An 11,872-nucleotide genomic window follows, 5' to 3' on the forward strand; every position below is an offset into this window, starting at 1 on the left:
TGCCAGGCTTTTGTGATACAGATTCTAGAGGTTGAGCTTAGGTTTTCATGCTTGTAAGAGAAACACTTTACTAACTGAGCTAACTCCCCAGCCCCTCAGGGACTTTCTCTTGATATCTAAGTCAAGTATGAATGATATCATAACAACCATCCTAACCACTTGTAAGTACAAAATCCATGCCTCAGCATATGCAGTTTACTCTCAGAATATTCCATGATTCCCTAGAGGATACCTCACACCCATTAGCAGCCACTCCCCATTGCCTCTCCAGCTTACCTGTTCCTCTGTATGTGAAATTCAGACCACAACTTTGAGATCACTGCCACCAGGCAAGAAGAGAGGGAAGTAGGTGGGAGTTAGGAAGCCAAGTGGAAAACATCTGCAAACCTGAGATTCCCATGACATTGGCAAAACTGAGCTTCTCCTCAGTAGTGGCAGGCTTTCATATCCTAGCATCCCAAGGTTACTCTATGTAGTTCTGCATGGCCAGCATACACGAAGGTGACTGCCCTTCTCTGCAGGACTCTCCTCTCAAAGCTGTGCAGATGTTATGGGGTGAACTTGATCATGGATACATTTGCCTCACTTGCCCTGGCGACGGAGCCCCCAACTGAGTCACTGCTGCTGCGGAAGCCATATGGCCGAGACAAGCCCCTCATCTCACGTACCATGATGAAGAACATCCTTGGCCATGCTGTCTACCAGCTCACTATCATCTTTACGTTGCTTTTTGTTGGTAAGTTAAACCGGAGGCACATACTTCATGCGTGAGCCCTGTCTGTGTCCTCAGTCTGGCACAGGATGGGATACAGCACTTATAGACTGAAAAAAAGGCAGGCCCGCTCTATACCTTTGACCCATACCTCCCCTGCTTCAACATGTACCCTACTGTACATCCCTGGGGCAGATGTGGTGGGGGAGAGTGGCCACTGGGGCTGAGAGATCTCCCTTCTCAGCCCCTGCCTCTCTCCTCCCTTCAGGAGAGCTCTTCTTCGACATCGACAGTGGAAGGAATGCACCCCTGCACTCGCCCCCCTCCGAGCACTATACCATCATTTTCAACACCTTTGTCATGATGCAGCTTTTCAATGAGATCAATGCTCGCAAGATCCATGGTGAGAGGGAATGTCTTTGATGGTTATCTTCAGCAACCCCATCTTCTGCACCATTGTCCTGGGCACCTTTGGAATTCAGGTAGGACATGAAGGTGTAGGGGCACTGACATTGGCCTTCTTGTACCCAAATCTTTTCCACATTCTAGAGCAGATGTTTTGCGTCTTCCAAGCATTGCTGAGCTCAGTTTTTCATCTAACCTACTAGCTTCCAGGGGGCTATGGGTAGCCTTTATCCCCTATCCTTCTCACATGGTTTCCAGAACCCTTCTTCCCTAACTCTCTCTTGGTCAACCATGTTAATTTCTAGCACCTAACTCCTTGGTGTTCTAGAACAATAGAGATTCTTTAGGAAAAGCTTGTTGTGCACATGGTTGATATGTTAAACTTTGGCTCCCACAACACTGTGGTCAGGGTGGCAAGCTCAGCTCCCCAAGGAGGGGCTAAATGCTCTAAAGTATAGTGTCTTCAAACAAAACATCATTTATAGTTAAGTCCCACAAATCAGAAAATGGCTGTCATAGAAATGTAGCTCACTGTTCACAGATCCCAAGAAGAGGGGCATGTCATACATTGGTGGCCACCTCTAAATGCCAGTAAGGAACCACTGAGAGGGGAATTTTACTGTGGTTTCCCAGGACCAAATGAATAAGGGGATCAACAGACTTCATCTTGGCTAGCATGAAATCATTTCAGCCCACCATGGGGTATAGACTGGCCCCCGCTTGCCTGGAAAATGGCTCTGAGCAAGGTTGGGTAATATGCTATGGATTGCTTGGTTAGCATTTAAGATATTGTCCTGGGTGTAAGACTTCTTCTAAAGTAGACAACAAGGAAGTCAGGAGGCCGAAGCAGGGTGACCCTTAAACTATAGGGCCATGCAGAGCAGGCAAATGTGAAAATAGCCTTGATGAAGCGGGAAAGATGGTGCAGACAGCTGAGTCTCACCTGGAGGCTGGAGGCAGCAGAGGGTAGGTGGGAGTGGGTGACAGCATGTGAAGCTACACAATGACACATCCTGGTACCAAAAGGCAGTACATGCCAGTAAACATTTGTCTATGGTCAAAGTGGTCTGGCTCCCAGGAGACAAAGTCAGTCTGGAGGGCAAGGTTTGTAGAGGGCTAGACAGGACGCAGAGAAGTCAGGAGCCATCCTGGTAATAAACTGCTCCTCCTCCCACCACTCTCCATTCCTTCCCCCAGATTGTCATCGTCCAGTTTGGTGGGAAGCCCTTCAGCTGTTCACCACTGTCCACAGAACAGTGGCTCTGGTGCCTATTTGTTGGTGTTGGGGAGCTGGTCTGGGGACAGGTGAGTGTCTGCCTCGTCAACTTTCTCACCAATACCTTCATTCCGGTGGCTTCTGTTCATGGCCCTCGGAGTGGATAAGACACCAGGCATCCTGTTCCACCTACGCCTCTCACTATCCCTACTCCCTGCCCCACAGTCTTGGAGCCTGTGGCCCGGAACTTGTGTGGTGTGTGCTCAGGCTCAGGCCTATGACATACTATAGCCTGGGGGTAAGGTCACAAGTGACAACCTCAGGAATGAGAACATAGAGCAGATAAGTCACACACTGTCCTAGGAAATCATCTAGTTTCCTTCCCCATAGTATAAGCGAAAAATTGCCCCCTCAACCTGGATATTTGGGGAACTGCAAGTGAATCTGGGTGTAGAGCACTTGTTTAGCTGTCATAAAGTCCTGGGGACCATCCCCAGCAGTGCAAAAAAACAAGATGGAAAGAGAGCCAGCCTGTGGAGCTTGGGATGTCCCAATAGATTTGAAATTAAACAATGCCCTGCTATGACATCTATGGGACAAAGACAGCTTGAGAAAAAGGAAGTGTTTGGGCTTCATGGAAAGTGGCAGGACAGCACCTGTGGACCTGAAAGTCGCAGCTGCCCCAAAGGAGCAGTTGTAGTACCCAGTGATGAAATCAGGAAATAAAATTTTAAGTGTCGGCAGCCAGTACAGTCTTAGGCACCAAGCCAGCTCCCTCCATGGTACACTGAAGCATTTTGTTCAGAGTTCGGGAACACTAGTTTGGGAAGCCACATCAGGATCTGCTTCACTTTGGGCCTTGGTCAGCTCAGGCTGCCGCAGCAGACTACCAGAGACAGGCAGGTTACACGAAGGCATGTATTTTCTCACAGCTCCAGAAGCTTGAAGTCTAAGATCAAGGGCAGCAAATTCAGTATCTGATAGGGGTTCCTTCCTGGCTTCTGGTTAGCTACTTTCTCACTATGGGTTCCTAGAAAGTTCTCTGGTATCTCCTCTTATAATGGCACAAATCTGGTGGGATCAAGGCTTCAACCAAATGACTTTATTTACCCTCTATTATCTGCCTCCTCCAAATATTTCCAAATTGATGGTTAGGGCTTACGACTAGGGGATAAGGAGGTACCACTTAGGGTTTATAACACTATGAATTTTGTTTCTTTATCCTCTTGGTATGTCCTCTACCAAGCTGGCCGCAGAGGCCACTTCGACTATGGCAGTTGCTGGCCTCTGACATTAATCATGAGAGACCACTTAGTTTTTCCATCTCATTTTCAAGAAATCTCTTCCTTTCCATCAGTGCACCTCCTTCCTGTTAGGCTTCTGCTGGAGAGCCCAATGGAGTCCCTTCATGCTCTGCAGTCTAGACTCCATATACTCCACTCTGCCCTATCTATGCCAGCCTCTAGTTAACCTTTGAACTCCCTGACGCAATAGCCACTGCAGTTCTTCTGGGGTGCGTGCTGCCTGCCTGTAGCTCAGAGTATTTTTAATTATAAAAATAATGCACATTCAAAGTGACAAAACTTGGAAAAAAGGAATCTCTATAAAGAACCTTAAAGCCACTCCTCTCATGCTGACAGGAACCTAAGAGGGACAGATTGACCTGCCATCCTCCACCCAGACAGTTGAAAGGCACATCCCAGCCTTTCCTTCTTGTCACCTTTTCCTCCCTAAAAGGGTGATGTGGGATTTCCCTCTGTATGTTGTGATTACCATTGATTAATAAAGAAAACTGCTTTGGACCTATAGCAAGGCAGAACTTAATTAGGCATGGAAAGCTAGGCTGAATGCTGGGAGAAAGGAGGTGGGGTCAGAGAAAAGCCACATAGCCCAGCTGGAGCCAGACAGAATTTTACCCAGTAAGCCACAGCCATGTGGCGATACACAGATTAATAGAAATGGGTTAAATTAAGATGTAAGAGTTAGCCAATAAGAGGCTAGAGCTAATGGGCCAAGCAGTGATTTAATTAATACGGTTTCTGTGTGATTATTTCAGGGCTAAGTGGCCGAGAACTAATTAGTGGCCTCCTCCAACAAAAGCCCCTGATCACAAGCCCTTTTCTAAGTACTTCTTTCTCCGGGAAATGCCAGGAATAAGCTTCCATGGAGCTCAGTCTCAGAGAACATGGCAGCCAGCTTTTCTTTCAGTAACCATGAAGGCCAGCAATGTGGAGTGTTATCAGCTAGGAAGCTCACCTGAGTCCCGGTGTGCAGTTTCTCTTTGAGGTCAATCACATGTGTAGAGTGGGTATTATACTGTACTGAGATGGCTGGCCGCAGTATCCACACCCTCTGTGCCCCATAAGAAATGTATACACTAGCAGGTGTCCCAAAGCCCCCAAATGAGCCCATTCTTCTCAGGAAGCATGCCCCAGGCACTTCAAGATCCTTCCCAGAAGTGGTCAGAGGCCAGCACTGTCTTCCTCACATGGTACTCTATACATTGGCCTCTCTGCTCCATGGTCCTGGATGAGACTCAGTAGATTAGGAGTCTTCTACAAGAAAGCGCCAATTTAGGGTCTACTAGGCCCCAAGTGGGCTTTATCTCTGAGAGGTGGGGCCTCTGGTTTATTCCTGGTCATGGAAGAGCCTGCTCTCATGGCCACCTCTGTTTGCTGCCCTTTGACTCTGGCTTTCCCAGGTCATTGCCACCATCCCCACCAGCCAGCTCAAGTGCCTGAAGGAAGCAGGGCATGGGCCTGGGAAGGACGAGATGACTGATGAGGAGCTGGCCGAGGGGGAGGAGGAAATCGACCATGCTGAGCGAGAGCTCCGCAGGGGCCAGATCCTCTGGTTTCGGGGCCTCAACCGGATCCAGACACAGGTAAGCTGCTGTTCCACGTGACTCCTATTTTGCTGCCTTAAAAAGCAGGCAAGAAGCAGAAACTGGGCATACAGAATCCCAAAGCCAGCAGGGAACTCCCTGGATCTGGCCCCCAAGTATGCAGAGGCAGTGGCTAGTTCCCCTTCTACCACACAGAGGTGCCCACCACTGGCTGGCCATTTAGCTCACGTCTCCCTGACACGTCCCTCAGTGCCCAGGTAGCTTCTCTCCTAGATGGGTACAAACATGTGCTCAGGGCTCTCTCCGAGGCACAAACCAGCACTGTCTGCTTTCCTTGACAGGGCTACTTAGGCAAGTTGCATTTGAGTATGGGAGAAAAGACTCCATTTCAAGGAGTCTTCGACTAGTTCTCTGATCACCAAAGTCTTCTGTAATCACTGTGCAAAAGCCTTTCTAGGAAGTGGACTCTGCCACCAAGCTAGTTCAAATCTCAATAGGCTAGGCTAGTCAAGGCTAAAGCCATCAGCTACAGTTCCCAAAAACATCAGACTGCCAACAAAAGGCAGTAGTTAAGGCTTTTAAAAAAAAATCTCACGTGCCAGGCTACCCTGATCTCTGCCACCAATTCCTTTTTGGCCAGCTTTCTTACTAGAAGGTTCCATACTTGCTGCCTATTTCCATCTTCCCCTCACACTCTGTCATGATTGCACTGCCTACCACTCCCACTATGGCTGACACCACTGTCTGCAAGGCCTTCTTCCACTCCATGCTTTCCAGTTGCCCTCTGGAAGTGTTGCTGGCCCTGCTCATCCTGACAGCTTGCTGTTCCTTCTGAATTTCCATCTCCTCTCTGTCTTTATATTCCTGGTATCTCCACCTCCCACTCCAACCCTGATCTCTCATGCTGAAAAGCCCTGGGAGAACCTGCTAGGGAACTAGCTAAGGCCAAACATTGCACCAGGCCAGCAGGCCTCCTCACACTGCAGCCTCCGGGACTGACCTGGAGGCGATTCCCCATGGCCTACCTGGTATACTCTAAATTACCGTGGCACTGTTACTCATTGCCTGTTCCCATCCAAGGCCTTGGCTACCGTCTCTCTGATGCCAGTCTCACTACCTCGGCTGTAGGCACAATCACTTTTCCTCTCTGGGAACTTATTGGCTAAGGCAGAATCAGCTGGGTAGATTCTCCTTGAATCTGTCTGACAACTTACGCACTGGGACAGGACATGATTCCACACCCCTCCCCATGTATTCTTTCAGCTGCCTTGACACACGTGGCCCAGAACAGGCTATCCTCTGGACTCTAAGGTACACACAGCTACTCCAGCACCCCTAGTGATCTAATGGTGTCCATCCTGAGAGTGCCTCCCCTTTTCCCTTCTAGGCTCTGTGGGTATACCTGGCACTGGCAAGGCACCAGGGTCATTCCTTGCCTTCCATCTGTCTTTGTTTATGCCTGCCCCTCTGCCACCACCATGGGGCCTATGGAGCTTATCTCCATTATCCCCAGGATGAAGTTTCAGCTTCTGACTGTAGTCTTCAAGCTCTAGCTTCTTGGCATCACCGCACTCCTCCCCTACATATCCCGATGACTCTGTGCTGCTTTTCCAGATGTGCACCCTGCCCACCCACACTGCTGTGCCTCCCTGCTTGCTGCCGTGTACCCTTAGGGCTCTTTTTCCATGCTATAAAAGCCTACTTAAAGGTTGCCAAGTCTATGCTTTCTTCTCCCATACTACCCCCCTACCTCTATGGGCCATCTGTGTGACTGAGGCCAGCACACTGAATCTGAGAATACCAGAATTCTGTGGGGGAACTACTTAGAGAACAGGATCCTTTAAGACTGGGCGAAGTGGTACCAAAGAAGTCCAAGTTGAAGGCATTCCTCAAGGACCAAGCATCCCAAGAACCTACTCCAGTGTGTCCAGGTTCATATCTGAGCCATGTTATCCTAGCTATGATTCAGATGGATCCTGGTAAAATGGGAACCACCATTAGATCCCTAGCCCAAGCCTCCTCTCCCCACGGGGTGAGACAGTGCTTTCAATACAGTGCCCAGGACAAGCATGGCTGCAACCTAAGTAGCTTTGACTTGTTTCCTGTAATAAATGTTTACTCACTAGCATGAATGTATAGCAAATGTCAGAAAACAGCCCTCATATCTTCCCAATGTGCATGTGGCCACCTAACTGTGCCTTCCAGGAGACTGTGACTGTGACCACCCCCAGTAACCCATCCTTTTCTGATTCAGGGCAGATCTTATCTGCCATGCTCCAGTTCTGATGCAAAGCACAGAAATAGAGTACAGCAGTGACCCAACTCCACATCAGCCTCTTTTATTTCTGTTATGTAATTCCAGATAGAGTTAGCATCTCTATCTGCTTAAGCAGCCCTACCCCAACCTAGAGTGTCAATGGTAGCCTGGCCACCAATCTATGTAGTATCTTTGTGTGTCTGTAAACTTCTGGGCCTGCCACTGCTGCCCATCCACTTGGAGTCTTGGTGTTCCATGTCATTCTAACTGTTCCATGCCCATGTAGATGCAAGCAAGCAAGGAGATGGGACCCCAGGGAAAGAGAGAGTGGTACAAAATCAGCCAATGAGCGCCAAGGCTGGTACCAGTTCCTCAAGCACACTTCTTGGCCCTCAGTAAAGCCACACTGATTCCCCCATGGGATCTCAACTTCCATGGCTTTTCCAAGTGGGGCTTTATCATTTCAGATTCGTCATGACTCTCAAGAATACTGAACCGGTCACTTTAGCTCAACTTGTTCTATTTGATTCGGAAAACCCGCTTTAAAAAAAAATTAACTAAAGCCTCTGGAAGGCTTTTCAGGTTGTATGTGTTTCCTAGGCAACTGGCCCCAGATTTCTGGATCTTGTGAACCACAAAATTGCTCCCCGGATTTCGGAGGCCTGCACACCATTTTCTGTTGCAAAGTAACTTGATGCCCGCTCTCATGCGTGTTCTATACTAATGTATCCATGCACCAGATGCTAGGGTGCTGCTCCACAATAAAAGAGAGTGCCTCAAACCTGGATCATGTAGCTTTTTGGATGTTCATGACGTGGTCTGTCTTTTTTTGCATTCCATTACAAATTGATGAGATTCTTTACCAATGGCTGAGCCCTTGTTCCTGGCCAGCTCTGGGGCCTCTGGTAGGGGGAGGGTGGTGACGGTGATGCTTTCATAGATATGGTTATCCTGCGGGGACATCACAGAAGATATCATGGAGACTGATGCCAAACTGAGGCAGCAAAGGCAGCTTTCCCATCCCTTGTCTTTTCCATCGCCTAGAAACCATGCAGTCCAAAGAAGCAACGCCACAGCCCAGAGTCTGCAACACCACCACATCCACACATCTTCCTTACATGAAATACCCAACCACGTGTACAACATATTCCTCACAGATGCACTCACGGCCTCAAAGCCTGCCTTCTCTCGAGGAAAGGAGTGAGGAAGTGGGTCATACTGGGTGAAAAGCAGCCCTGGGCAGGTTAAATGGAAGGATGGCAAGTCTTTCCTCAGGGGGGCTGAGGTTGAAAGACATTTTGTTTGGAGGAAGGAGTCAACAGTGAAACTGCTTCTTTTGGAGAAGCCCTGTCAGAAAGTCAGAGGAGACTGGAGGCCAGGGAGTTCCCACTGCAGGGCTTGGGATGCCAGACCGTAACAGGTCTTTGGAGTCCAGAAATGCATGTTGGCTTGTCTGCTCGTTTTATTCAATGAACTGCATGATACTTTCCAGAAGTTAGATCCACCATCAAAGCTTCTCTCCACACTGAGGCCGTTCTCCAGGAGAAGGCTGCCAGTGTGCCTTGCCTCTGGCCTCCCTGAGTCTAGGCATGTGGTCTCCCAGTGTCACAACTGGATATGGTGGCTCAGCTACAGTTCCTTCAGACCCTACTTCCTATATTTGTCACAGCGTCGTAGTCAAAGACAGAGTCAGAAAATCCAAAGACAATGAGTCAGGAGGCTTCTAGCAGGATTTATTTACAGCGCTCTCCTATGGGTCTCATCTTCCCCTTCGTCTTCTAGAAAGCGCAAAGGGTTGTCCCCCAGTCCTCCAAGCCTCCATGCATGGGGGCTGTAGGAAAATTTCTGACAAAACAAAGCCTCTGATCTTGGAAGCCCCTCTTCTACCTAAGTCTATATTCTGCTGAAATCCGAGTGATTATCAACTCCCCGCCACAGTGGAGCAGGACAGAACAAGAGACCCTCTGCTAAGAGGACCATGAACAAGGGCAGTGATTTCCCAGGGATCCAGGCAAGAGCCTCCAGCCCACAAACTGCTGGAGAATGCTTCCACCTTCTAATAAGAGCATGTCATATCCCTCAGGTGTGTTGGGGCGGAAAAAAGTGTTGAGAACTACCGAAGTAGGATAAGGAAGTGTTGCCAGACACAGGTACTTATTGACGAGTGGCTCTCGATGAGCGAGCGTATCGTGAACGCAAGTGACTACCTACAAAATGTTTGCAGTGTGCTTCCACCGGTGACCTTTCCTTCCCACACTCCTGACCACTAACCATTTGCCCAGCAAAACCCTCTCTCAGTCATGGCTTTGTCAAAAGCATTGGCAGCTTCCAGGAATGGGGCTGACCTAGCTGAGGCTTTGCTGGCCCCATATGTCCCCCATGTGGCCCCTGCCCTCACCCAGCCCCACCCTGTGTGGTAGCCTGGACCTCCATGCAAGCCAACTTTTATCTCATTTTCTCTCCCACAGATGGAGGTAGTGAGTACCTTCAAGAGAAGCGGGTCATTTCAGGGTGCTGTGCGCCGGCGGTCTTCAGTCCTCAGCCAGCTCCATGACGTAACCAATCTTTCTACCCCTACTCACGTAACTCTCTCTGCCGCCAAGCCCACCAGCGCTGCTGGCAGTGAGTCTTGACTTCCCTTTTCTCTCATAAATGGCACCTGGGGGAAGATAAAGCATCCCTGACTCTTCCTTCTCTTTTCCAGTCTTGCATTTCTGCTCACCGTGGCTTTTCTGTTCCTTCTTTACTGCCCTGTCCAGTCCTTCCCGCCAGACGGTATCTCTCCAAAGCCATATTCTCTTTATGAAATGACCCCACAGCACTGCCGGGCCTTTCGTCCTTTGCTTTGTTTGGGTTTTGGTTTGCATTTAGTACCCCTGCTACCATTGGTTTTCTTTTCTTGGATTTGTCTGCATGTACCCATGGTTCTTCATGAACTCGGGCTTCTTCCAGTGGTTTCTGGTGTCAGGCTGGGGACTTGCTCCATGTTCTGGGGTGAGTGTCAGGAAAGCATGTGACCCATGGCTACCCTTCTGGGGTAGGTAAAAGCCCACAGTGTGGTATCATTTGCAGCAGAAGAATCCAGCCTATCTCCCTGGAGAAGAAAGTAACAATTTTCAGCATTCTCCTTGAGGTGGCTTCCAAAGGATGCCCCTGTCTCCAGTCCCCAGGTAGCTTAGTGGTGACTGAGAGTGCCTCTGTTGAGCAATTCGTGCCTGCCCTGAAGGCCCTGCCCTGAGTCAGGATCTGCTAGAGGAGCCCTGATAACAGGAGCTCAGAGGCCAGACAGGTGCTGTTTTGTATGTTCCCAGGCATCTTGCTCTTTCCAAACAGGCCTCAGTACTGGAGGATCTGAATCCAATCTTGTGCAATCCTCTCTACTCCTTCCTCAGAGAAGCCAGGGCATTTCAATGACAAGTTCCCACCTTGCAATTCACATTTTGAAGAGAACCCTGGGTTGACCTGACTAGATAGAAGCTTCCATAATTGCTCACATCTTTTTATAAAGACAAGGAAGAGGCCACTAAACTGCTGAACCTGTCACCCTACAGTGCCCCAGCAGGAGAGAATGCAGGCAACTACATGGAGGCGGGGTCACTCCTCGGAGGTTGTCTACTTTTGGTAACAAAGTCGGGAGGTTCCAAAAAGTGAACAGTAAACCTTCGAGTATGAGTCCAGGGCCCCTGCTGGGACGGTTTGATGCTAAGTCTTTCCTTTCCTTCCAGTGAGCCCCCTGCAGCTCCCACCAGACGGAAAGCCTTAACTACCTCACCTTTTTCCCATCACAGACTGTTCGGGTTCCTTTCTGCTTGGTTTCTTTCTGTTCTTTTCTTTTATTTATTTATTTATTTATTTATTTATTTTAGGAACTGGTGAGAGGTCCCCAGTGGGAGGTATCCCTCCTCTTCCTTAAGCTCTTCTTTTGGGCTGCTCTGTCTTTTATAGAAAGGATAAGTGTCCCCCAGGAACAACACAGATGTATGTGCTCCACAACCACAGGCCACATGCACCTCCAGCTTGTACACCCCCTGGACTAGCCACCGCGGCCCCAGATATGGCCTGACACATGTCACTGTTGGTCTGGAAAGCAGCCAGTGCTCCTGGCATACCTCGATGGGACCAAGAAATATCTCAGGGCTACTTTAGATGCCAACAGGAGGCTCTCTACTAAATCAGTTAAGGACAGACTGGCCCATGGCCTTCCAGCACATGTTGGCCATGCCCACAAGAACCTCCTACACCAATGCCCAGGTGGGCAGCACTAGCTTTCTTCCTCTACACAATATGAAGAGTGGATGTAGGACACACATAGATCTGCTCAGCCCTTCTCTTCCTGCTGACTTCTTTCTTCACTTTCCACCTGTCTGCCTACCCACCTGTCTGTCTGTCTGTGCATCCATCTACCTGTCCACCTATTGCCTCAGGGGAAGAGCAGTT

The 11,872-nt window shown here is 49.2% G+C and overlaps 2 protein-coding genes across 2 annotated transcripts; both read left to right on the top strand.

The window, feature by feature from the left end:
• Positions 1–559: 559 nt before the first annotated feature.
• Positions 560–1,135, top strand: LOC121440395 (plasma membrane calcium-transporting ATPase 3-like). Its single transcript, XM_041641163.1, has 2 exons — positions 560–736; positions 981–1,135. Exons 1-2 carry the CDS (start codon positions 568–570, stop codon positions 1,133–1,135), a joined length of 324 nt encoding a protein of 107 aa, XP_041497097.1. The 5' UTR covers positions 560–567.
• Positions 1,135–10,093, top strand: LOC121440394 (plasma membrane calcium-transporting ATPase 3-like). The gene is made up of 4 exons (XM_041641162.1): positions 1,135–1,194; positions 2,315–2,422; positions 5,035–5,217; positions 9,904–10,093. Exons 1-4 carry the CDS (start codon positions 1,135–1,137, stop codon positions 10,066–10,068), a joined length of 516 nt encoding a protein of 171 aa, XP_041497096.1. The 3' UTR covers positions 10,069–10,093.
• The last annotated feature ends 1,779 nt before the right edge of the window (positions 10,094–11,872 follow it).

Source organism: Microtus oregoni, unplaced genomic scaffold (assembly GCF_018167655.1).
Source record: "Microtus oregoni isolate MIOR12 unplaced genomic scaffold, Mior012 000067F_013, whole genome shotgun sequence".
NCBI lineage: Eukaryota > Metazoa > Chordata > Mammalia > Rodentia > Cricetidae > Microtus > Microtus oregoni.